Consider the following 27,339-nt stretch of genomic DNA (forward strand, 5'->3'; position numbering starts at 1 on the left):
CAAAGGACTCTGCTGTAGCCACCTGGTCCCCATGCCATGACCAGTGGGACACTCACTCGCTTGCCACTTCAGACATGGGCATACGCTGAAGCTGTGCCTTCATGGCACAGCTCACCTCATCCACATCTTCACCCCCGTTACAGGGCAGGCCCAATAATAAGATTAGTTGGGGGGTCATGTGGTTATTTTGGTTGTTTTACATCTTGGATGTGCTCTGGGAAGAGAATGCTGAGTGCAATGCCCAATCTATCCATGCCCTCACATCAATTTTATATCAACTCACGGAATAATAGCAGGGCAATGTCAGTCTGCTTTTTATTTTAAAGGATTGAAGGAGTGGAGATAGCTCCAAAGACTCCCTGCCAGTATCCCTGGCAGCTGAGAAGTCGAGCCAAAACAGGAGAAATTATGGCAGTAACCTGTTTTGGTGTTGCTGATCCCTCTCCATGACCAAGTGAACATCAGTGCAGTTCTCCGTCTGTGTATCAAAACTGAACCCTGAGAGAGTGAAAGCCCATTTTGCTTATTAATGTCTGCTAAAACCTGCAAAAAATGCCCCTCCCTGACTAGCAATTCCTCTTCAAAATTATTCCTCCATTCCCAATCTCTTCCGTTTCATGTCTGCTCTTGTGCCTAAGCTAGAGGTTTCTTTTCCTTGCCAAGTACTGCAGAGCTGTTCCTTAGCTCCTCTAAGTCACTGAGTAATTTCCTATCACTTCAAAAGGACAGCACATGGTCCTATGGACAGCTCTTCTCATATTGCATGTTCCCAGCCAGAAGTGACTACTGAACATGCATGCACGCATTTGCAGCATTCACATCTGAAATTCATTGTGAATTGTGAAATTGTGAAATTCAATCTGAATTCACATGTATGATGTGAATGTCACCTCAGAGAGCCCACACAGCGAATTTTAAGGACCCATGTGCATGAAAATAAGTTATCTCACTGATATTTTTTGGTTTTCAAGTTCAGACATGTTTTTCCTGCCTCTTTGAAAATACAGGCTTGCTGTAGACATTTTTATTTTTTTTTACCTTGGCATGTTGATAGTAGAGCTTTGTAATGGGTTCCTAATCAGTAGCATCATAAAGTTGGTAGTGTGTCAGCTAACCATGTAAAATGAACAGTGCTGTAATAACTTCTACTGGTGATGTTTGAAATATCTTTAGAACAGAGTGGGAATTATTTAGGACAGATTTTAATGTCTCGGGTTTCTAGTTTTTCAAGACAAATGCAAGCACTGAATCCAAGTAGAATTTACACTGTTGAAAAATACGTCCAAAAACCCACAAGAACAGTGAAGAAACTCCCAAATTTCTGTACTTTAGAAATAAGAATTAGTTGATTTTTTTCCTGATAATTAGCATAATTAATGATGAATGAAGTAATTTATTGTAAATTGAACAGATGAAACCTTCTCTGCCACGTTACAGCTGCATGCCTTTACAGTGGAGCTCTGAAGAGATCCTCTACAAGAAACCTTTGTGTTAGAACAGCAGCACCTAATTCTGTGATTAGCACTGCCCGTGCAGGCTAGCGCTGCAAAGCACTGTTCTCTTTACAATAAAGGTAGTTTCCATGAGATGCACTTTGTTGTTTTTTTTAAAGTTATGTGGCCTAACATCTTTCCCTGTACTTTATTAGAACTAATACACATTTTTATTATCTTTTTCTACCAACTCTGAAGGCCTTTGCTTGGTGGTCAGACCTAATGGTTGAGCACGCGGAGACCTTCCTGTCCCTGTTTGCAGTGGATATGGATGCAGCATTAGAGGTGCAGCCCCCAGACACCTGGGACAGCTTCCCGCTCTTCCAGCTCATAAACGATTCCCTCCGTAGTGACTGTATGTATTTTGTATTCTGATCATTTCCTTTTCAGTGGGCAGCTCAGGTTACTGATAATGCTTTCAGCCTCTCCTTACTGCACAGAGAACTGAGATGGGTAGAGATTTGCAGATTTACAAACTCTTTTAGCATCAGTTATTACATTGCCAGTAGTAAAAGAAAGCACACCCCTTAAATCACTGCAGTCAAAGGTGGGAAGTTGAACTTTTATTTTGCTTCATCTTCTCAAGTCTCTTGGTAATAGCTGCCTGATAAACAGGGAATTAAGTACTCTGTATCTCATTGTCATTAAATGTGTGTATCGTTTTATATGTATGTACTGCATTTATTTAATGTGGAGTAAACCAGGCCCTACTTTAAGATTTTATTGAAGGGAGGAAAATATTGAAGGAAATGGAAGCAGGAATAGTTCAGAATAGTGCATTGTGAAATAAGACAATTCTCTGAAGCACCTGGACCCATGCTTTCAAAACCCATGTGAGGATTTGGCGCTTTCCTTGGTAGTCCAACCCTCCCTGGGGAGCTGGTGGAAAAAGTGGCATTGCCTTAGCTAGGTCCTAGACCAGGACCCCAGCCAGCTTTTTAAGACTATGTGAAAAAAGTCAGGGACTCATCCTCAGAAAGCAAGCTGGAACTTGCTACATGATGGTACCGAGCAACCAAAGAAGAAATTATTCTTCCACCTGCTAAAGCCATAATGTTTGCCATGCTGTGTTTCTTACACTGCTTTTATTCACAGGAAGTGATAATGTATTTGTAAGTTTGACATTAATGGAAAAGAGGGTTCGTTGTCTCTTTATTTGTTTGAGTAAGAAGTCATTCCTGCTCTCTGTGTCATGAACTCCAGCTCCTGTTGTGTTCTTGAAGTTTTCCTGTTCACTGACAAATTCATTGTTTGATGAAGTGCCACACTGTGGTTTGTTACAGAGGTTGCAGCAACACTAGTGTCTTACTATACTTTTATTTATCTATTCTAGATAATTTGTGCAATGGAAAATTCCACAAACACCTCCAAGACCTGTTTGCTCCACTTGTTGTTAGATATGTCGATCTGATGGAGTCCTCAATTGCACAGTCAATTCACAGGGGCTTTGAGCGGGAGTCATGGGAGCCAGTAAAGTAAGGAAACCTCCTTTGATACAATCGGAATTTGGGTGCAAATGGATGGAGATTCATATAGAGGTGAACTAGCAAACGTTAGATTGGACATGCAGAAAATTATTTAAACATTCTAGTTTAATGCTATAAATAGGAGGCCTGATCTCTTCAGGGTTTTCAGGTTAATGAGGGAAATGGTATTGACTTTCTGAAATGCATTGCTGCCTCAGTTTGAACTGTATGCCTTTGAACAGGGAAGCATGAAAATGGGAAAACCTTCTTAACTGCCATGGCTTTTTGGAACCCATTCTAAAAGGCCTTTTCCAATGCTGCTTTTGAACTCACATAGCTCCTTTTCAGAACAAAAAAATCTCGCTTCACTGTGTTCAGTTCCAGCCCTATAACCCCTCTGAGTCACTGCTGTATTTATTCTCAATACTCATTTTTTCCACCCACCCTGTGGGAGGGATAATGCAGTGTGTGCCTCTGGCATCAGCCCCATGGCTGGTGGCTGCACATGTGCCCATGTCCAGGGCAGCTCTGCCAGTCCCAGCTCCGCTGCCTGTAGGAATAGACATGCAGAAACCAAAGTGAAGCATGGGCAAGATTATTCAAGCATAATCATCCCTTACATTTGGAAAGCTAGGAGTTTACCAGCAAGAAACTGGGAGGCTGAGAAAAACCCAAATTGAACTCAAGAGCTGGTGACTGATAAAAATGTGACATGTGCTTTGGATTACTGTTGTTATTTCACAGGTTTTGAAGCATTGCTGAACCCTGTCATGATTGCTCTGTAAAGCCAAGTCAGATCCTACACAGGGAAATAGCTGGCTTTTCCTTCTAATAAAGATATTAAAAGAGAAAGATGGACCCTTTGCAAGCAACATGAGTTTGGGAGTGCCTCAGACCAGGAACTGGGACTAGGTGACCTCTAGAGAGACTCTTTTCCTTGCTTTTTTTGTCATTCTCTAGGCAAAGTGAAATGGCACCTCATTCTCAGAGGTTGCTGTATAAAAGAACGTGTGGTCTTTCAGGGCTTTTCACACCAAATATGTTCCGTTTACAAGGAAAAGAGATTTTGTTCAGCAGCCAGCCTCCCATATGCAACCTGGAGTCTGAGTACCCAGGTTTTTTCCTTTCTTTCTTGTGCATCCTCAGCATCCGTAAGGATTCTGCCTGCCAAATCTCGGGCTTTTTCTTGACACCTGATCATCCCCTCTGTTTTGAGTGGGGTTAAGTGGCTGGCATTCAGGAGCCTCTCTCACTTTCCATTTGCTGTCTTTGGTCTGCAGGCTAACAGGATTAAAGATCCTAAAAAATCTTGTTTCAAATAAGCAGATGTGACCCAGAAAACATACAAGAAATAGATCTTTCGAGTAGGAGAATGCCATTTTTACAGCCACTCCTTCAAGCAGAATTGCACTTCGAAGTTAGCATTAACTTCAGTTTCAGAGCTCTGCTTTAGTAAAAAATATGTATTTCCTTGTCTGTTATGAAACAGAGACCATTAACTCCGTGTACCTGTCCACCTGAGTCAAGCACTCAATAAACAAATAATTCTGCTTTTTTTCCTTTTATCAGAAGCTGTCATCCTTTTGTTTTTTAATGACTTCAGGGAGTTAACTATAGATGTCCATAAGTACTTGGATGTGCTTCTTGCCTGACAAAATGCTTTGTCCCTGGGTATGCCAGCATCTATCATTTCCAAGTTATCTCTGATAGTTATAAAAGATCTTTTCTTAGTTCTCTTTTGATGGTTATTCCCTTCTGGAGTTCCAGTTACAGCGGGCTTTGAGCATTGCATTTCCAAACAAAAGCCCAGAATGGACTCTTTCTCTTACAGACTTGGGTATTTAAAAGATTTCTTCCAGCAGGAAAGTGGGTGCTTTCCACGAGAAGCTTCTGTCCATCTGGTGAAAAGATGCACCATGGTTTTTTTTTTCATGTGTTGATATTTTGTTCTTATGTCTCGCACACAAACGTGTGAGTTGCAAACGCTGGCTCAACGTGATGTGGCCCGGTGAAGAGAGGCACCAGTGAGTGCCAGAGGGTGGCACATACAGTGCAAAGGAAAAGAGAAGTGTCATTCCTAGGATCTTATGACATTTTTCATGTGCTGTTCAGAACTAAATGTTAAGGCATCTTCCTCTTTGCCTCCTGGGCAGACCACCTGCTCCTCTTTGTCTGATCGACGGGGAACTTGCAGAAAAATTCAGGTTAGAGACTTATTTTGTTAGATTTGCCCTCCTCTATCTTCTCTCTTCTCACCCCACATGTCCATACTGTAGCACAGTTGAATTTTTGGTCATGGATTCTCAAATAGTTTGGACCAGCCAATTCCCAACCAAATTGTGACCTTCTATTGACACCTCTCCAGCAGAGCTTTTTTTGGAAACCAGGAACACTGCAGAATGTTCCTCTGCTTTGGAGATAGACCTTCAAGTTGGCCAGCAAAGACAGATCATCAAAGCTGACCATTCCACCAAGCTTGCTGTTGTCCTGGATCTCTACCGGGCATTATGAGAAGGAAATCTCATTATCTCCTGTTAACCAAGAAATTATTGCACAACACAGAATCTTTTGAAAGGGTTTCTCTGTACTTGTGTTTGCAGTCAAGGCTGAAATATATAGCCCTCCATAACCTGACCAGATGGCAGTTTGCAAGTATGTATTTCTTCTATTTTCATTGCTGAATACCCTGCACCTTATGCTCTGAGGAGTTAGGTATAGAAATCACAGTGAGAGAGATACTGTTAAGTATTGAAAAAAATGGGGGGGGGGGGAAAGCATGGATGTTATGTGCTCATGCGGGCTCTGTAATCTGCCTCTGCAGAGCTGCTGAATTTGCAGGGGGTCCGTGCCCTATAGCTAGAGCAGCTGGTGCGCTTGTATGAATCCACGCAGAGAAATGTGGAACACTTGTCCTTCGCACAGTCATCCAAGTATGCAGGATACAGAGTAGGTCTGTTCTCTGGTGAGTTGAGAGGTCTTGGAAAAGTAGGGTTTGCAATGGGTTTTATTCATGCTAGCTTCTCAGAGGGTGCTGATTTATCTCGCAGCCAGCTGACACGTATGTGTGTGTGTCTCTGTGTGTGTGTCTGTGTTGAAAGATCTTTTTGAGCAAATGCTAAAGCTCATGCAGTGATAACCAGTTTCAATGCCTTGACTAGGACATTACTCATTGACCCAGGGCTCTCTCTACCGCTCTGTAGTCCTGGCTTTGGCATCTATTAATTGCTCACTAACACTTTGCAAACTAATTATAAATGTATCAATAATATAAATGTCAGAACTTGAACAATATGATTATACTAATCATTTTATAAGGTTGTACAACTACAGAATGATAGTGAAAAATGTTTCCCCTTAAAAGAAGCACCGCTGTAGTGAAAGTGAGTATTTTTGTTGCTATTCTGGGTGTCAGTCACAGGAAGAGCACAGATTTGACTGCCTACTTCACTATCAAGCTCTTTGCTTCACATCAAGGCTTTTGCGAAAAGATTTGCTCTTGAGCATTTGCTCAGCCTCGACAGTGAGGTTGCAAGTGTTTATAGTGATGGAAGAGACAGGCATTTGCATCTTCCATCACTAAATCATTTCAGGCATCCTGTAGGAACTGAGCATTTAGGTGTGGCCAAGGGTCTCATTCAGCTCTATTCTGAACCCAAGAGACAGCTCAGTAAAAATACTGTGATTTTTCTGCCCTCCTTTCATTGCTAGGGCAGCTCCACAGGAGCAGCAGCCGCGGTGCAACTGGATGTGCTGTGACCAGTGCTGTGGTACAGTATGAGCGCTGGGAGTTTGTGCAGGGGTACTTTGCCAGTCTGTCTGCACTGAGAATTTCCCAGCAGACAGTCCAGGTGAAAGCCATTTCCACAGCTCACACAGCTCACAAACAGGGCTGAAGCAGAAGACACCAGGAAAACAAGCGGTGCAGCTCCGGTGTGTCTCTCATCAAACGTATCAGGATCCGGTCCTGAAGCTGAGTTGTCTTAAATCAGACAGCCTTCATCTTGTTGATGCAAATGCCCACATTCCCTGCCTGATGGCTGAGGTTATATTTAGCCATCTATATTAAATAGGCATGGCTGGCTTCTAGAAACAGTTTCTCATCTTGGACCTGTAGTTTTATGGTCGGAACAATTGCAGGCTTCATGGAACATTTGTTGGTAATAGTAATCATTTTTTAGAGGTCTCGCTGCAACTGTTATTCAGATAATTAGATCAGTTGAACCTGAAAAACTGTGCATGTCAATTCAGGAGAATATTTTATTACATTAGTTACTGTATGTTAACATAATATACTCCATTATTTTGCTGTTTTGTTTTGTTTTAAGAGTACTAACTTATTCTTGCAACATATTCTTGCATCAGCAAAATAATGTGTTGTATAAAAGAAATATGTTTCCGTGTGAATATAGTATACTGTTTACTCTAGAAGTCATATTTTATTAATACAGTGTTTTTATTAATATAACACTGTCACTTCTTGAATTTTAATATTTAAACCAAAGGTCCTCTGATTTATGTATTTACCATCTGGCTAAGTTATTTAAGTTGCTTTTCCTTATACATTTATATGTTGTCCACCTCTTGCTATTTCTTTATTTATTCCATATCAGTATCTAACCACATGCACTGCCTTTTCTGAAGAGTTAACACTCTCTCAATCACTATGTAGTCTATGTCTCATTCAATAGTCATACCATCTTAGCAGCAGATACAGTATGAATGGAAACAATGGACAGCTTTGTGACAGTACTGAATTCTGTTTGCCTGAAAAAGAGAACATACAGATAACAGGAAGTTAAATCTACTAAGAGTCATAGAAATAATTAGAAATCAGAACATAGTCGTGTTTTCTTCTACTAGAAAAAACTTTGATTTTTGATTTTCCTCCCCAACAAGGGATTTTATTCACAAAGAATGAAGTCTGTTCCCTAACATTCACCGATGACAAGCTGAGCTTTTGCAGAGATATGGTTCACATAATCTGTTGCATTAGGAAGCATTTATTCAGGCAGCTCAATTCCATTACTTTGGGGCTTAATATATATATAAATGTAGTGCCAAATATGTCTCAGGGAAGTTACTAAGATCTTAATATGCCTTGAAAGACATAGTATATAATTTGTTAGTTTCATGGGAATCCAGATAATGGTGTCTGTAAAGTAACTCATTTAATCCAGGAAAATGGGAGAGTCCTCCAAAGGTCTCCTCCTGATGCAGTCACTGAGAGCAGGCAAGTTCAGATGCTGAAGTAGTACCCATGTGCATCGATAGAAGAGCTTTCAGTAGCATCAGTAGTGCAGGGTAAAGCTGAAATCCTGATTTTCTGATTCCATTTTCACTAAGTCCAAGTAACAATCTGTTGAAAATAGTGTCAAAGCATCTGGTTTTGTTCCTCCGTGGGACTGTAAAGCCACCTGTGGGTTGTGTACCAGTGGGACAGGGAGTGTTCCTAGGAGAGGGCAGAAATGAGGCATTTTTCTGAAACTGGCACTCTTCTGAGAGCCAGGTAATATGTGAGCTGGGTAATGGAGTTCTATATTTTGCTGATTTCCAGATCTCCTGATGTTTTAATTTTGCATGTAGAATATAACTGTAATGAGATACTCATTAAAACAGAATTAGACCAACGATATAAAGACCTAGTACAATGAAACATGTCAGGGTGGATTCCAAACTTTGGGTATTCAGTGCTGTTACAGACACCTTGTTCCAGGAGAGAATGTTGCATTAATTCAATACAGCTGTCCACTTTTTAAAGATCTCTGTTTGCATAACAGTTGCACTTCTGAAAATACTGATTGAAGTCATGATGCTCAAATACACACGTTTCATATTAACCTTTGAATATCTTAATCACCTCATGGCCCACTCCCAGCCATGAAGCAGTCACATACTAGTCCTGGATTTATTTACAAAGTGCAGTTCATTCACAGTGCACAAATAGTGGGGCTGGACAATCTTTATTTTGCACCTAGGAATGCAAGGGAGGATGAGGGCACAGTCTTCATGGAGGAAGAACTTTGTAGTTCACTGTTTCATCACTCCAGATTAGCCCATTTTTTGTGGAGAGTCTCAGACGGAGACATTTTGCAGCAAAATTGCAACTCTCTTGAGCTTGGTGGCAAGAAAAACTCTTATAGCTGGAATTCCAGACTCTCTCTTTATTATTTCAAATTCCAGTCCCTTAACAGATCTCTTAGTTTAGTACTTTCAGCAAGTAAGAACTGAGACTCTTCCTTAAAAGAAAGATTTTTGTGGAGAAAATCTGCTCTCTGCATTTTGAAATGGTATCAGGATTTGAAGGTGCAGTTATTTTCGAAGGTGTTTTAATTTCTCTGTTAATTTGCACTTTGTGATTCTTCTTTTCATTCTGGTTTGCTTTTTTATTTTTAAGGAATTTGAATTTTATAGTAGACTGCAAACACAGTACATTTAAGCTTCCATACTCATGCTTCTTTCTGAAATGTTTTGCTTTAGTTTTTTAACTGTCCTCATGCTGTGAACTTTGCAGATTTGTTTCTGAGTGTCATGTGCTTCTGCTACATCGGCATTGTCACTGTTATGGTATTTTTTCTTTCTGTCTGTTTCTTCCACAGGAGTTTAACAAGTAATCTGCCCAATGTGAATCTACCAAATGTGAATCTCCCTAAAGTACCAAATCTACCAGTTAACATCCCACTAGGCATCCCACAAATGCCTAGCTTTTCTGCACCGTCATGGATGGCTGCTATTTATGATTCTGAGTGTGTATTCAGTTCAAATTAGATCTCATTTAAATTTAAAGTAATCTTGGCATGGATATGTATTGTTTGTTTCTGTGCATTACATAAAACTTTAAAGAGTGATACAGTTAATTAGATGTTTTCTGAATGAGACACTAGTGAATTTCTGGCATGTGTATTTTGAGGGTTTTTGTATAAACCTTGAAAATTTGTCTCAACTCCCACTGAGAGTTTGAGCAAATATCTTGCTTTACAAAATAGCTGTCAACAATGGGGCATGGTCTGAATAACATACAAACCACAGAATTTGCAATGTGACATTACGTGTCTCAGCAAAGAGTTTTGTCCAAAAGAGAAGATGAACCAATTTCAATGCCAGTCAACTAATTTCTGTGGACCAGATGTAGATCTAAAAATCAGTTATATTTAATGTAAGCTCTGCATTTCCCAGGTAATTTCTGTATTGATTTTGATGAAGCAGTCTAAGAGGAGCACCCTGCAACAGTTTTTATTCATGTCAGAGGGTGCCCCACAGTGTAATTAAAGTTCCATAGCCTTCATTGCTGCCCAAATAATGCCATGACCAACTAGAGAAAGATGTTTTCAATGTCAGTTTTAGATTATGGCTTGGAAGATCATGTCAAAGCAGTCACTCTGTAGGAGCCTTGTGCTCTGTGCTCCCAGCTTCCTGTCTGAGTGTCCCAGGGTGCACGTGTGACACTCAGAAGGAACATACCACAAATCCCCAGCACAGATTAGGCAAGTTCTCTTACAGGAGATTTCCCACTGAGCAGTGTGGAGGGTGGTACACAGTGCACTCAACCCAAATCTCATCATTTGAGGTGGCTCATCTCCCAAGATGTCCTATCATGGGAACTGTTACTTGTCCATTCTCCTTCTAAAACCCTAGAGAGTTATTTAGGGTTGGCATAGGGTGGTCTCAGTCAGCACTGTGGTGCTTTTACTCTGTCATCTCACTTAATAGATAAAACTGAAGAACTCACCCAAGAATCCTCTGTTCACTTTTACTGGAACACCCTCAATTACATCTACACCTGGAGTCCACCAGAATGCCTCTGCCATTAGTGTGGCACAGGCAGGATTGCAGAGCACTGGTAATGAATGAAAGTAAAGAAAACACTAATGTGAGATCTTTTTCAATAGATTTTAAAACCTTTTAAAAATATTAGCATGGTTGTTTATGTTTCAAAGCCATACAACTCATATTCATGCTAAGATAGTTATTTTAAAGGCTAGCTTAGGCAGTTGTCTGTAAAGAGTACTTGAAAGTTTTAATCTTGCTCTGTGCATGCTTTGTGGTATTGCCCTTGAAAAGATAAGAATCATGTAATGACAGAAAATTGGGTAAACCCTCTGAAAATGCTTGAGCATCAATGGTATATTGCAAGCTGCCGGCGTGATTAGAGTAATTGTGGTGCTCACAAGCAAAATACAAACAGTGCGTTTTGGAAATGAATATACTATATTGTTTACTTGGATGGAGCCCTAATCAAAAGTGAGAAAAAGACTGGGAATAATTCTTCAAAAATTATGAAACCAAATGGATGTCATAATATTGCTGTAGTAAATACCAATTATTGTATTTGTACATATTAAATCACTTAAAATGTAAATTCATGCAGTTCCAAAACTGGGTTTAGACTGTTAAAGCTTGCTTACACCCAAGCACAGGTTTGAACTAAAAACTGTTAGTAGATGAACATGTGAGACTGTTGCCCAAACTGGTCCCCTGGTGCCTGATTCTTTATCTTTTCATCTCCCTGGTCTCCTTTTACTCACCCTTCCCCTCCATCAAGGACATGTTACCTGTTGCTTAGTGTCAGATACGTTTCTCCTACAACCAAGACTATTCATTCTTTATCTTATTGACTCTGCTAGCCCAGGATCCTTCAGGAGCCCTCTGGCATGTTGGGACTACAGTTCTCACCTGGGAGTAGCCCTGTTTGCATTAGTTTCGAGCTCCTCTAGCATTAACTCAATGCAGCTGGCATCTGTCACAATAGAAACACCCTCCCTCATCTGTTTCTATAGATGATGTCAGCACAAGTGGTAATGCATGGTGTGTTAAATATCTTATAAATTACTGTGTTAGCATTAGTGGTATGCGAGGAGGGGGTTGAAACTCTTGAAGCTCCCTTGGTAATTGTTCTGAAAAAAAAAAAGTGAGGGAGAAGAAGAGAGGGAGAGAAAAGGGTTATGGACGCATAAATTTCTCTGCACAAACAGAGTGCAATCCAGTCCTGTATTTTTATTCTGTAAGTGGAGGTTTGAGATATAATTATACTGTGAAAAGAGCTGGTGTAGCTACACACTGCAGGACTAAAGACTTCCATCTGGGCAGGGGTGTGGGTACAAGAATATATGCTTGGGAAAGAAATTGAGAATTTTGTGGCAGACCAAAGTTGTTGCAAAATAAATTTTTAAAAATGTAAATTGTTGTCCTGTAATTGCCTTTGAAAAGAAAAAAGATGCAGTGGTAAATCCTGCCTAAACTCCTGGTTATGAGATGTACCCTTAGCTCAATTGACTTACCCCAGTTTTTTTTCAGCTGTTCAAGAGATAAAGTGTGTCCTCGCTCACCACTTGTTAGCACTGTCCCTTACCTGGAAACGGGGCCACACTGGGGGGACAAGGCAAACTCAAGATATAATTTGGAGGGGGGAGAATTGCATGAAACCCTAAGTCTTAATAACTGCATACACCCTAGTATGACAGTTATTATTGATCGAGGATTTTCTCCCACAATTTCTGGCCTTAATGCTTAATAATCACATACATTAATGTGGTTATTAACTAAGGCTGATTTTTACCATACACATGTTCTTCCCGTTAATATGTGTAACTCATGATGTTGTCTTACTCATCTGGTCTGGAAAGTTTTGTGGGTGATGACAGCAAGGTAGATTAGGCAACTGTATGGTAAAACTCAAAATCCTGATGGTGGAGATGGCCAGCGTTGTCCTGTGTATGAAACTGCTGTCTGCCTTACACTTGTTGCAGGAATGGTCTCCACATCAGGTTTCAAAAACCCTGATGCCACTGCTGACTTTTGTTCTCATTTTGCCCTGCCAGCAATGGATCAGGCACCTCAGAAGATATGTTCTGGAAACTTGATGCCCTACAGACGTTCATTCGGGATTTGCACTGGCCTGAGGAGGAGTTTGGGAAACACTTAGAGCAACGCTTGAAGCTTATGGCGAGTGACATGATTGAGTCCTGTGTGAAAAGGTAGGTGCCCATGAGTGAGCCAGACGTGTCTCTCACAAGAGCTTGCAGGATGCAATGCCCCTTCCACCCTAAAACTGGAATTCACCCCATTGCTTTGAATTGTGGTCTCCCCCAAGCTGTTGAGACTCAGGAGAGTGCTCATTCACAACAAGGCAATAAATCACTCATTCTTTTGGACTTTGTTGGTAATTACTTATATTCAGTGCCACATGTGAGGTTAGATCTTTGTAAATGCAGGTTGGTGTGGTGATACTGGCTGCTGAAGGCATAACCATAAGAAAGATCCCAGCACCCACCTAAAAAGCACAGACACATGAAAAAAAAAAAAGAAAAAATTATTTAAAAAGTGGTATAGTGTGTTGCTTGGCACGCAGGTTTCACGTCTGCCGTTGATTGGGAAAAGCTGTTGTATAATCAGCCACATTATAGCATAGTTACCTGCAGATCTTCCAAAACAGAGATATCTTTAAGCAACTTTTAGACATACTGGCAGCTGTCATTTTGAAAGCAAAATATTGAAGTTAAATTTCCAACTTTTCCACTGCAATTTATGTCCATTTGCATCAGAGGTAACGAGGCAAGAAGAAAAAATGAACTTTGTATTTCATTGTGCAAAAACTCATAGACAAAGAGACGAACCTGAGAAAAAATGGATGCCAAATATAGCTTATACATGCTACTATTAACTGCAGTGTGTGATGTGGTGTTCTTTATCACAATTTCCTGGCCACTCTGCAAGTGTGAGTGTGGCTTTTTTTTTTTTCTTCAGTGCAATCCTCACTAGCCTGGATGTGCAGTGTCAGCACAGGGGAAGGCACGTTCACTCCCTGAGATGCAGGCAGGAAGGCAGACAGCTCAAGGCTTGTTCTCTCACCATGCTGGAATTAACCCCAGTGCATTTTAAGTGCAATGAGATGTATTGCATTTAACTCCTTTGACGTTGAGCAATTTATTGCAGCAGCCCATCTTTGGTCCTGTGTCTGACACAAACACTGAGCTTTAGTTGTCCTTCAGTTGTCAGGCTGTCCTTTAGGAGAAAAACCAGTGCTGAAATTCTGCCCTCTGCTCTGCCCCAGCACCACTAGCAAAACTTATTTTCTCTTTTTTTTTTTTTTTCATGTGGAACTAAGGCCTCTTTGCTGACCCTACAGCACAATTATAGCTGCAATGATCTGTAAAAATCAGACCAAGTTAGCTCAGCTGAGATAACTGGGGAAAAATAAGCAAATTTCCAGGTACATCTAAAGAAGGGCTTGTGTGCCTGGAAGCCAGGTGGTTTTTTTCCGTGATTTGCCTCAACCTCTCTACAAATGTGTTGCCCCTCTGTAAAAACCTAGCCCAGCTTGTATTGGTACAACTATATATAATGGTTGTGAGCATAAGTAGGAACATGCTCCTTTCCATGAGGAGATGGAAAATCCCAGTCTCCTTGGGTCCTTTCAGTAATTATCAAGATTCTAGTCCCCGAGTCCAGGCTAAATCTGGCACTGGTAATTAAATCAGTTCAAATGCCATTGCTGATGTAAACCAATATGCTGCCTTCCCTATTTATATCACCTGCAAACAGGGCCTGGCTAAGGTTTCTTTAGCAATTTCAGTTTGACACAACATTTTTCTTCGCGTCTGTCTCTGAACTGTTGAATCCATGGAGGAGCCACCCCGCCTTCCACACTGGGTTGTATTTCGGGGCTGTCAGGAAAGCAGCCCTTGCCAGGAAGGCCTGTTAACTAATAAATCCAGGCAGAAGGACCTATATACCAGCTCAGATCTGATCCCCAGAACGGGAGCTTCACATTCGTAAATGAGTTTTCATTTGCATAACCCTTGGGGGATCATTCAAGTTTGGAATTATTCCTGAGCTGCAGTTGATATTATTTGTTATTTCTAAATTGAAGCTCCTATGTTAATTTATTGGCAGATTCTGTGTGATGTGATAATTGTTCTGTGTTAGGTTAGATTAGTGACGTACCTCTGGAATATGAAGAGAAGAGGGGCTCTGAAGAAAGGCAAGGCAATGCCCACCGCACTGGAAAGCATTCCCATGTTAGACTCACAAATGCCTTGGTATTTAAAATATGGAACAGGTTTGGATTTTCTAGGTTCTGGCCTAACGAAGCTTTTGATGTATCATAGTTTGTTACTGCCAGGGATGTCAGATTTGATCTCAGTGAAACCTCAAGAATAACAGGGAGGTGTGTGATGTGTGTTCATATGCACATGACTGTGCCTGTGCACTCTTTGCAGATACATTCTGGTGAGTTTGTGTGGTGCAGGGAAACCACTTGTGTGAACTTACATGACAGTTAAAAACTTCCTATCAGCAAATACTATCGTATCACTATAAATGCAATGATTTGGCAGTGTCCTTCCAGTCAAGCAATGAGAGAGTTTCTGTTATTTGTAGTTGATATCAGGGAGCAATAGGAGCTTCCTTTAGTGCAAAAGGCTGTGGTTATCAACAAGCTAATGCAACCAAATTAAAGGTGTGCATTGACACTGCTGTTTGTAACATCATCACACTGTTTATCAAGCATAAGAGAGTCACAGTTTCCCTGAAACTGTTGAACACTTTATAAATAGTGTGTATTCTGGAAAGGGGGTATCTTTTTAAACTGGAAAATCATTTTTTTGTAAAAACACATTTGTAACGAGTGCACTGTGGCACTCCCAGCAGCATTCAGCTTTCTGGTTTCTCAAGCTCCTCTCAGTATTGTTTCAAATCTTTATCATTCACTATGTTTAAAAGCAACTGAAACACCTTCTTCTACTTTCCTTCACAGAACAAGGATTGCATTTGAAGTAAAACTGCAGAAAACCAGCCGATCAACAGATTTCCGAGTCCCTCAATCAATATGCACCATGTTTAATGTCATGGTGGATGCCAAAGCTCAGTCTACAAAGCTTTGCAGTATGGAAATGGGCCAAGAGGTAAAAATGCAGGTTCTTCCTTTCACAGCTTTTAAAGGCAATGTCATGAAATTTCCTGTCTCCTGTTGTGCTCGTTTCAGAGACGTTGTATCGTTTGTGGATTTAGCCTTCCATAGAGAGTGTGCAGATGAATGTACAGGGGGTTGCTCTCAAATCTAATGAATAGAAACATTCGGAATTCCTGTCACTTAGGAGTGGCTTTTTGCAAGGACTGTGGTATGCATACGGTATCTCTCAAGCTTGGTTGTTGCATGATGACCATATAAATTGAGTCATTAACTGCACCTTGGAGCCAGGTGTCAGCAACACACTTTCTGTGTATGGCTATTTTCTGTAGACAAACATAAGGAAAACAGAACTGCCAAGTTGTTGCTGTGATGCATGTAAGGGAAAAAAAAGAAAACCACAAAAATAAATAACTTCCAAAAGTAGACTGAAATTCCGGCTGCTTTGCCTTCCTTGAGTACTCGCTATAATCAGCACACTTGATCATTCTGGATTTCCAGGTTCATAATGACTCAAGTTCCCAAACAACAAACCTGTTTTAATTAATTGCTGATGTTTATTTTCTTCTGAAGCCATAGTTGCAGGTTGAAGTTTCTGTGAATTGATCTGTAAATTAGAAAGACATGGCAAATTGGAATGAATTAAATGCATCAGAATGCTCATTTTGCTCCAGTGACTTCTAGCCAAAATAAATATTCATGTACCAGTCTAAAATAAACTCACAAATACTGTTTGGCTCACCTAGTCCGCTGCTTGTCAGCATTTCGTAGATAAACCTTTTCACTACAGCTTTCCATGGTCAGATTTTGCAGTGAATCATTGCTAGTTGTCCCTGTGTTTTTTTCAGTTGTTCACTTCAATTTGTTCCTCTGAAAGAACTTGCTCCAAAGGCCACTAGATGTAACAGGGCTCTCTGTCCTGATGGCAGTGGTGTTTGGATCAGATTCTGTTCTTTTTCTTTTCCTTATACATATTTCAGTTCTGACATTTTATTTGTGACACCCACCTTGTAAGATATTTCATACTGCCCATCATTAGGTCTTCCTGTGTCCTCCAGGTCAGCTGGAGCAGATCTGGACATGAACTTCTCTACCATTTTCTGTTCCATATTCATACCCATTTGTCTCCCCAAATCCCTCAGGCTGCAGCTGCTGCAGCATCTACCTGGGCAGTGCCCCATCAACTCTGAAGGTCCATGCTTGTGATGCTCCCCACTGCAAACCAGGATCAAACCTTTTACTGGCACAGTCCCTGGGGATAGGGAGGTTTTGGCGATCACGAAGGCAGAGAAGGCTCATTGTAGTCATTAAACTGTCAGGTTAAGTATTCAGATACTGGCCCAAGACTGGCAACATCAGCACTGTGCCCGAGTATCGTGTGACCAGGCACTCACTGCATCTTTTCACGCTGACTTGTGCTGCTCTCTGATTGCCACAGTTTCCCCCAAATTCTGATAGCATTAGTTCCACTGCAGGTTCAGCCTGACTCAGACTGCAGGAAAGAGGGGAGCAGGCATCTGTGTGGTTGCTCCTGGGCTGCAGCTGGTATCAGCTGCAAATCTGCCTGGGCCACTTCCAGGGGGTGTTTGTTACAGCAGCTTGGAGACAGCTGTGAACCCCTGTGGCAAGCAGCAGTTGCTGGGACATGAGGTTTTTAACAGATAGCTAAACTAATAGACCTGTAAAGCAGACATAAATTATTGGTGCATAGGTTACCATTTAGGGCTGCAGTATTTTATACACCCTCCCTTTTTCTTTTTTTTTTCTTTTAATTAGTGTTACTACCTCCCCCTCCATTCACTCGTGCCACTCTGTGTTTCGGCTATCTCCATCTCCTCCTCTTGAAGCTGTCTAAACCTGTGTGCCAAGATGGTCAGGCTGAGGGGGGGAGAAATTCCCATGTAGATCTGTCATTACAACCTGGGCGGGGAGGACAGAATGCCACCCTGCCTCTTCCAGTCGCACTGGAAATGGTGAGAGTCAGATAGGCAACAGAGGCATGGGAACCTGGGTTTCCAGCCTATGTCCTACTCAGTAATATGGGGAGTTGAGTCTGTGTCTCATTGAGTCCCTCTGTCCCCCATCTCTGGTGTGTGGCAGCCACGCAGGTCAGCAAGGGGAGGAATGAACAGGCAGGGAGGGACAGAAACTCACTGATGGGACCATCCGTCAGTGCCACAGCCAGGACATGGCTCCTCCAGCCCATGTCCCTGTGCAAACAGTTCAACAGCAGCAAAAAGGGCTCACACTGCCCACCACAGAGTACAGGCAGGGCCTTTGGCCCAGACCTAACTAGAGATGACATTTTTGTTAGAAGCAAACCACTGATTTTTCTGACAGTTCTCTGGGCAGAGACTGTCTCGACACCTTCCTTGACCTTGCTCTGTGGGTTCCCTCCCACCCCAAAGGCCTTCCCTTTCACACTACCTTCAGCCACACTCACTTTAGCAGATATTTGAATGCGTTTTGTGAGCATTACCCTGTGAAACAAACACCCATCATTTCATTCCATTTCCTTGTCTCTAAAGGCAGCTGTTAAAACATTTGGTAAACATACTTTACCATCTTAAATATTTATTTTTCCTCTGAATTTTTAATACATCTAAGGGGATAAATGTATGTATTAAATGTTTCTCAGTTGGTCTAGTATGTTTCTATTTAATATCTAAGGTCAGATGGTCCTTAGAGAAATACAACATACACACAATCTGTTACATGACAAGGCAAGATACTCATCACATAAAGTCAAGTTGAATCATTGTAGTGCACTGATTATGGATTGTAATAACTGAGCTAATAGAAAGATATGATGAACTTGATCAAGAGTGGGGGCTATGCTGGGTAAAGCAAACCCGCACTGTGATCTTTAACCTTGAGTGTTTTCATGAGGAATATAGAAGGAGCTGTTGGAATTGCTGGTTTTGTGAGCCAGGCATCTGTAGCAGCACCAGACACTCGCTTTCCAAACCACTGCCGTCCGTCTCTGACCCTGTGCTGGCCAAGGCTCCCCTTCCTGAGGTGGAGCTGGGGCTGTGGCACTGGTGGCACAGGGCACCGTGGCTGTGGCTGCCTGGGGCAGGCCGTGTCCTGCATGGTCACTGCCGGGGCACCGGGGCTCACTCTGCCCTGGGGATTGCAGCTGCGATGGGAATGAGTGCTCAGGGTACTGCTACACCCCCTTGGTGCATGCACAGGCTCCTCTCCTGCTCTTAGAGCTGTGGTTTTTTTTTCCATTGGGGCTCTTATTTGCTTTTGATACAAGCTTGTAATTGAACATGCATCAGTCAGTGCATTTCACAGTGAATTGCTTTGCACATAGCTAGTCATGTTTGAATTCAAACTCATGACTTACTCGATGAAAGCAGTTAGCTGAATATTTGTTTGCAAAGTTTTGCACACACAGAAAATGCAGTTGCAGAAGGAAAACATAAAGGGAGAGACACCCCAATGTATGCACAACCCCGTCTCCATTTCCCTTAGAAAGTCCTGGCTGTACCTGCCAAGCACATCAGCAGCTTCTACCTGTACCAAGCTGTTACAGGTCCCTGTTGCCCCACAGCTGCATTCCAGCTGTGCTGGGAAAGGCCAGGTCAGTCCTGGGAGCTGATAAGGCCAAGCTCTGCATTAAAGATTAATCATAACTACGATCCCATAAAGGACTTGTGTATGTCTTGACCTGCAAAGCAGGACATGGGAATGGGAGCTGCCAATGCAAGTATCACCCGCTTGTTCGTGTATGTTTTTCCCCCGCGTGGGCCCAGCAGATCGCAGCCTGTGGCGTGGCGGTGCCGGTTTGTCCTCGTGTCCAGGTGAGGCTCTGAGTGCCCCCAGCCAGGCCGTGGGCTGGGACGTGCTGTGCCATGTCCCCTGCCCTGGCCCTGCCGCCCCGCTGAGGGCTGTGCGGCCGCCCCGAGGCTGAACCCTGCCTGTCGACAGCCGGTTCCCTTCCTCTTCGGAGCCAAATAAAACTGTAAGAGAGTGCCAGGTGTCAGCTACAATCCGGTCCTTTCCCACTCTTTTACTGCCACCAAATCCTACAGGTAGCGATCTCTGGTATTTCAGCGAAAGGAGGTTTTGACCCCATTTCATTTTCCATTGCTTATTGTTTCTGTGCATGATGCTGCTGTTCTCATACGTCTCTTTTTTTAAAAGATTTTGGTTTATTTATTGTTTATCTTCATATGTTCTTTTTCCTGTCTTTTGCACTTTCCTCTTTATTTCTGTCCCCAATCATCTGAAAAGTTTGCAAAAGAGTGGGTAAGTGTGTCCTACTTTTATTTTCTTTTTCCCAAATTCTTATATTAATGTTACTGCCATAGAAAAAAATCCCCAAACTGTAGAGCAGTTCAGAGTACCAATCAGACACTGAGACCAGCAGCTAGCATTTGTAAAGCCCTCACAGTCTTCCTTCCCAAAGTCTGATTAGTATTTAAAGCAGATTTGTCTCTTTCAATGTGATTTGATGTTAACATTTTAAAACAATATTAATGCCAAGTGGTAATGAATATAGTGACTAGCACCAGTGCTTGAAATGTTTGACTGAAAAATCAAATGTTTTGTGTTGGAAAGCAGTCATAATCAGTATTTTCTCAGTCCATTGAAAATAAGAATATACTGTATGTTTTCACTAATTAAATCTTGTATTGGAAACAGGTCTTTTCTAAATTAGTAGAAGACTGTATTTTAGTACCTATTCTAGCCATATTGCAGCTGATTGCATCAGAGCTCCCAAGCTAAGGAAAGTTTGGCATGTGCAGAAATTGGGTTGAAGGCTCAGAAACGCTGGTGCTGCAAGCACAGACCTTGGTCAGCCAGTGCTGAGCTACTGCCACGGGTTCTGCCATTGCCCGGGGCTCAGGGCTGCACTGCCTGCTGGCTTTTGCATGGGACAAAAAGGCTCATCGTGGTTTGTTGGGTGGTTTTTAATTCTATCTCACAGTACAAAACAGCAAAGTGTTTGAACATGTGCTTAACTTGAGCCATGTGCCTGCTGAACCCAGGGTAACACAGGTCCAGCTGCTTTGCTGCAGTAGGTGGGAAAGGTGCAGCACCATTCACAGTGGTTGAGCCCACTGCAAGCTCCCCTGGAGCAGCACATTCTCCCCATTCCCATGCTGAGGTGGTTTGTGATGCCCTTGGAAAGGGCTGCCTGTTCCCCTCCAGCATCAGTTGTATCCCACTGTCTGCTACAGCCCATGTTCCAGGACAGCATAATGCCCATGGAAGTGGAGCAAAGGGGCTTCAGAGTTTCTAGGAGCACTGGGTGCTGTTTCTCACAGGGATGGTAAAGCCTCCCTTCCAACGTCCACATGTGGCTTCCAGAGCTGTGGGCACACAGAGCAGGGCAGGGTTTGCCCATGCTTCGATACTCATGCAGGATTCTCCTGAATTCAAGGTCTCTTCTACAAGTGTAAGTAGTCACTGGCCACTGCAATGGGGCACAGGGTAATAAACTACTTAATTCTTTGGTTTAATACAATGTTTTATGACTTACCAAGGGAAGAGACTGACAAGTGTAGAGCTGTTGGCTGTGATCAATGCTAATATTTTCCTCCCCCTCTCCTTTTATTTTTCTTTAGCACCAGTACCATTCAAAAATAGATGAACTAATTGAGGAAACCGTCAAAGAAATGATAACACTCCTAGTGGCAAAGGTAACCCTCGGCTTCAGGTGAAGTGATTCACTGTTAATGTTGCATCTCTAATATGTGTGTTTCCATTAAAATGTGACACATTAAGATGTTGAATTGGCTTCTTGTTTCTCAGAGGCAAGATCATATATCTCCCAGTCCTTTCACGGTGACTCTTTGTTGATAAGGAACTGCGTGAGATGTAATTCTCTGCTAGCAGGATTGCCATGCTGGGCCAGAATAGGGTTACACCATTATGTTAATGGAGTAACCCCATGGTCAGCATCACCCCACGGCACTGGGGTAGCTGCTGTCAGGGGGTGGCACTGCTAAATGCTACTGCAGAGTCATTGGGGTGGCATGCAGAGGTGGTCACCACTCCTACACACGAGGTTGTGTGGACAAAATAGCTCATCTTGTGCAAGATCACCATATGCTCTTCTAAGAAATTAATTTAGAGATGACAGTAGTGGGAAATACATTCCAAAATGTCAGGTTTAATTGTTTGGGAATTGTTTTTCATCAGAGTCAGCTTCTGTAGCTCAACTGCCAGCATTCCCCTTGGGTGGTTGTATAGGTCTGGTGTGCTGTGCTAACACGGAGGGGAATTGGTATGTAAGGAGAAAGATGGTGGGGTGTGTTTTCCTCTAGTTTCAAACTTTCTGAGAACAAGTCATCCCTATTATACAGTGGAGACCTTTAAACATAATCCGCCAACATATGCCAGTTCAATTCTTCTGCAAGAATACCCAGCTAGCTGCGTGCTTGCCACTGCATACTGGGAGCAGGAACCATAGCCTTCCCCATCCAGAGAGACTCTGCTGGATTCCTCACACACTGCACCCATCTCCTGTCTCCTGCACCACCCAGGACACTGAGGAGCGATTGAGTGATTCCCAGCAAGGGAACAAGGGCACCCAAAAGGAAGCACTCCTTTCTCCCCACTCCCTGCCCACTGTGCTGAGGGACAGATGGTCCATTCCTTTGGCAATACTGAGAAGTCCACTGGCTCCTTTGAAGGTGATGAAGATTTTTACACCCTTGTCCAACTACTAAAAATAATTATAGTATTTTTTGTCTTTGTAGTTTGTCACCATTTTGGAAGGAGTCTTGGCCAAACTGTCTAGATATGATGAAGGAACTTTGTTTTCTTCATTCCTGTCATTTACTGTAAGTACAGACTATAGTTTCCTTTCTTTTTCTTTTCTTCTGAGTTGTAACCTCCTGCTCTCCCAGGACAAGATCAGTTACTTAATAATTCTTCCATTCTGTGATGTTTGATCACTGTAACCCCCACATGAATACACAAATAACCTGTATGCAGATATACAGTACATAAACATCCAGGATGCACAGAGAACAGCCATCTCCATCCGTTGTTCAGCTTGGTGAAGCTTATTCTGTAGAGGATACATATGAAGATGCAAAAAACCATTCCACTGTCCATACAATTAGCTTCATTGTCACTTCACATGACTGGTGTGTTCCTCTCAGTCTTCTGGATGTAACAGTGACTATCTTAAATAATAAACAGCAGAATAGGGGAGATCTAAGGAGTGACTATGTGTTTCTAAAAGAAAACAAGGTAGCTGGGAAATGCCATGAAGTCACGAGGCATAAAGTACCTCTAATGCCATATTTCTCCCTAACTCTGAGGAACCAATCCATAGCTCACCACATATTTCTTAGCAAGGTATAGGACCAGACCAATATCTATGCAAAACTGGCCTCAGTATCCAGCAATGGTTTAACAATCAGAGCTGTATTCCAGAAAAGTGTTGTGACAGCTTCTTAGGATGAACACATGGCAGCTGATTTCCAAAGGTCTTCTGAAAATGCATGTGCCAGAAAGTTTACAAGAGTGTCTCTGTGCAAGCAGGACTTCACTTCTCTCGGCTCACAGACAGTTGTGCACATGAATGCCTGTGGCTGGGCTGCTTGGAAAGTTGTGTTCACATTTCACACCCCAGCCCTGTTGCCTTCATGTGCAGCCTCTCCTGCACTCACTTGTTCACAGAGACTGGGCAAGAGGCAGAAGGCACTGCTCTGCAAACTGGGAAGGCTTTCCAAAATCTCATTTTGGAGTTGTCTTAGTTACTTGCAAATGTCTGCTGTTCGCTACTCTTGGGCCCTTTTGCTGAGTTTGAGGCAGTTTGTAGGATCCATATGGAAATGGAGATGGATTTAGGAAGGCTTAACAGCAGAGGCAAGAAACTGCTCTTGGCAGCTTTGTGTACACAGTCTGGCAGCTTATCTGAACCACCGTAGGTTCAAACTAAGCATTCTGCCTTTTCAGGTGTGCTGCAGGCACTTTGTTCTTCATAGAAGAGAGGAAGGGAGGTTGTCCATTCACTGCCCTGCAGCGCAGCTCTTCTCCCAGGATAAACCCTGTGTGCTTGCAGACCCACGGCTGTGCTCACCTGTGCTCGAGGGAGTGCAGGGTATGCCTTGGGTTACCTGGATACCTTCCCTCATTCCAGTGCTGTGGAGGGTTAGGAAATGCTTGTGTGCCAGCAGCAGAGGATGTGGAGGCGGCAGCTTTCCAGGCATCGGAAGTACCAGCATCAGCCCATGTAGACAGTGTAATGTGCAGCCCTTCCTTCTCTGTGAATCCAAGCTGTTCCTCGGTTGATGCTGCACTGCTCCCACCACATCCCACTGTTTACCCTGCCGAGTGCTGCTCCCTTTGATTGCTGAGCTAAGTCCTGGCTACACCTGGGCTCTGGGCACCTGTCAGGACCAGCACGTAGGTGCACAGGGTTCAGGCATCCTCTCTGCTGCTCCTCGGACATTTACTGACAGGTAACTGCCCCAGCAGCAGCAAAATAGTCTGTCCCACTCCAACAGCCCCACAGCCTTCAAACATGGTTCCAAAGCCTGGATTTCATGAGTTTTCAGTCAGGAAAGGATGTGTATCCAAATAGCTGCTGTGCGTGGTGTGTGCATGTCTCCAGAAAAGTGTTGGTCCCTCGCCCACAGCAAGTGGGCTGGGCACACGACAGAGGAGCAGGATTGCTTCTTCCTGACAAAAGGACGTCTCTCGCTTTGGCCCCCATATTTGCTGGGAGTCACTGGGAGAGGAGGCTGAGGAGCAGCCCTGACCCCTTTGGCACTGGGCTTAGCAAGTCTCCTCTCCCTGCCGTAGTAATGTGACTTGCTGTGTTTAGTCTTTGCAGTGATAAATACAAAATCTCTCTCGTTACAGCATGCTTGCACCACCTCCCACGTTTTCCCTGCCTGAACAAATACAACAAAGTGTGATGGTCCAAGCCACTGAGCTCCAGAAAGCATTAGTCTCCCACCCCCTTCCACCAACTTCTTTCATCGTGTGTTTTCCAGGCGCTCTGCAAGTGACATGTACTCGGGGGTCTTGTGACAGACAGTTTTATCACCTAGTAGGATATCCTCATTTCCAATTCTTGCCTCGAAATTCAAGATAAAATTAATGCATCTGTTGTCCTAATAAATTCTCACTAGCCACTTCTCCTTGCAGAGCACTTTGAGAGGAAAACACCCTTCTAAATTTGGCCAGACTTTTTTTTTCCTGTTTGTTGCTACATTTGGGTGCATCTTGGCGGCAGCAGCCCAGGCCCTGGCTGGGTGTCTGCATGTGCAGATCCACTGACTCATAGGAATGCCAGCTGCTAAAATTCCCTGTAATCTGGATGGCCTCTGTAGGCAGAGCATTACACCTGTGGTAATTATAACCAAAGATTCCATGTTACCCAAGGGAGACAGAAGTAAAAGATCTTATTTTTGTTCTCTGCAAAATTTGTATGGTAAACTGAGATGTTTCATGGCAAAGTCACATACTTTGTGAAAAACGGCAGCCTAGCAAAAATCACACAACATCCGGCAGTTTGGAAATTTCACTAAATGTAGCCAAATCTGACTTTAAAGAAAAACAAGTAATTATTCTGATTAAAGGAGAGTGGGCAGGAGAACCAGCTCAGTTTTTTTGTGGGTGGAGGGAGGAGATGGCAGGAAGCTGAGTTATTCTTGTCGCCTCTTGGCTTTGGAGAAGGTAGTTTGAAAGTGGCGCTAAGCTGGACCCAAGAGTGCTAAATCCACACCCAGCTGGCAGGTTTGCCTCTTCCTGTCTTCATGCTCCATGTGATACTAGAAGGTACAGGTGTAGAGTAAGGACCCCAGCTTGAGTTCTGCAAGCTGTTGAGCCACATCATTTTCCAGGCTTTCCTCCTGATTGTTGGGCTTTGCTGTTCACAAAAACTGCTGTTTTGGTGCTTGCATGGGCACCCTGCCTGTGTGGGTGTGCCATGACTGCCTGTTCTCCTGGAGCTGCATCCTCTGGGTGGGCTCCAGCTGCTTCAGGCACAGAGGCTGAGGCTCCTCCGCTCCCATTCCACAGAGGCAAGAGATAGCACTTCTCCATCTCCCAAGAAAGTTGTGAGGATAAATGCAGAGACAGGGCAAGGTGTCCAAAGAGCTGGCTGGAAACAGGAATACCTGGAGACAAGACAAGCGTTTGCTCTTGTGCTGATTTTGCTGCCTCCTTCATAAACTCATGTGCTGGGACGTGCCCCATCCCCCTGCAGCCTCTCTGGCAGCCAGACCCAGGGTCACATCACAGCAGCAGGCGCTCGGTGTCCTCCTCCTGCCCTTCCCTCTGTTCTTGCCCCCCGGCTCGGCAGCCTGGGCGCTGCCAATACTCACCACGTTCACCTCGGCAATTACCACCAGTCTGGTCTTTTGTATCGCCTCATTGTGCTTAATTATGCACCCCCCACACACACCATATGAGTGCTTCCACCCACTCTCACATTCTGTCTCACACATACATTCATTCTCTCATTCGGGACACATAATTTATTCATCCCAAGATGCAACTGTGTGCGTGTTATATTTAGGCTGTTTTAATGGTAGCTTTAGAAATATTTAAAAGCAGGTGAGCTTTTACACCCAAACAAAGATGGCCGGCAACGCTTACCCTAATTAAAAGCAGAAGCGTTGTGGAAAATCCCAGCCATACTCTTTCTAGACACTGTGCCTTATGCTACAGTGGGAAAAAGGTCTCTGTGGCCAGCTGGCCACTGCTCAGTTGGAAGAGTTGGACCTGACGTCAGGGGCCACCCCGCCTCCTGTGCCAGGCAATGTGCACCCTGCTGCATGGAAAACCACAGACAAAGTCAGTTTGGGGTCTTGCAGATCACACCAGCTTGTGATGACACAACAGAGTGCAGTGTCCATCTCTGATACCCTCTCTCCAATAGCATCTTCTAAAATCAGGGAAAAATGAGGTGGCTGTTCAGTCTGGGAAGCAGAAAAGCATCAGGGCACTTCTGCGTGACATGGCATGAGCACACTGCCCCAACATGGTCTGAAAGCTCTTACCAGCATCAGGGTCAGCAAAAAGGGGGAAAATAATAATTTTTGGTTTGAATTCACTGATGTGAGGGAGGAACAAGTGAGTGCAGGAGAGGCTGCATGTGAAGGTAACTGGGCCCGGTTGTGAAAAGTGAATACAAATTTCCAACCAGTCCAGTCACAGGCATTCATGTGCAAAACTTCTCAGAAAACCCTTAGCATAGCAGAGCATCACAGAATGGTTTGGATTGGAAGGGACCTTAAAAATCATCTCATTTGAACCCTCCTGCCACAGGTCACTCAAAGCCTCATCCAGACAATGTCCCAGGCTGCAGCCTGCACGGCTGGGGGAAGCATACCGTGGGCAGGACGATGGGACAGGAGCAAAACTAGAGTCCTTCAGGTGCTTTCTTGTGTCTAGCTTGGTGCAGGCATCTGCCAGCCTCACCATGCCATCATGCCCAGCTCCCATCAGGAGAGACATGCAGTGTCTTGGGAGACACGTGGCATCAGGTGGAGAG

The 27,339-nt window shown here is 43.3% G+C and overlaps 1 protein-coding gene across 4 annotated transcripts in view; it reads left to right on the forward strand.

Moving 5' to 3' along the window:
* CADPS (calcium dependent secretion activator) overlaps nt 1-27,339 on the forward strand; it is a 203,982-nt gene that overhangs the window by 152,912 nt on the left and 23,731 nt on the right. For 3 of the 4 annotated variants that reach the window (XM_062501029.1, XM_062501030.1, XM_062501031.1), the window contains 6 exons: nt 1,692-1,848; nt 2,827-2,968; nt 12,775-12,930; nt 15,711-15,858; nt 21,443-21,517; nt 22,580-22,663. In XM_062501029.1, coding sequence (XP_062357013.1) covers nt 1,692-1,848; nt 2,827-2,968; nt 12,775-12,930; nt 15,711-15,858; nt 21,443-21,517; nt 22,580-22,663 — 762 coding nt within the window. Of the gene's footprint in view, nt 1-1,691; nt 1,849-2,826; nt 2,969-9,555; nt 9,703-12,774; nt 12,931-15,710; nt 15,859-21,442; nt 21,518-22,579; nt 22,664-27,339 lie in introns of all 4 variants that reach the window. The other variant, XM_062501028.1, reaches the window with a different exon arrangement.

This window comes from Cinclus cinclus, chromosome 12, assembly GCF_963662255.1.
Source record: "Cinclus cinclus chromosome 12, bCinCin1.1, whole genome shotgun sequence".
In the NCBI taxonomy this organism is placed as follows: Eukaryota; Metazoa; Chordata; class Aves; order Passeriformes; family Cinclidae; genus Cinclus; species Cinclus cinclus.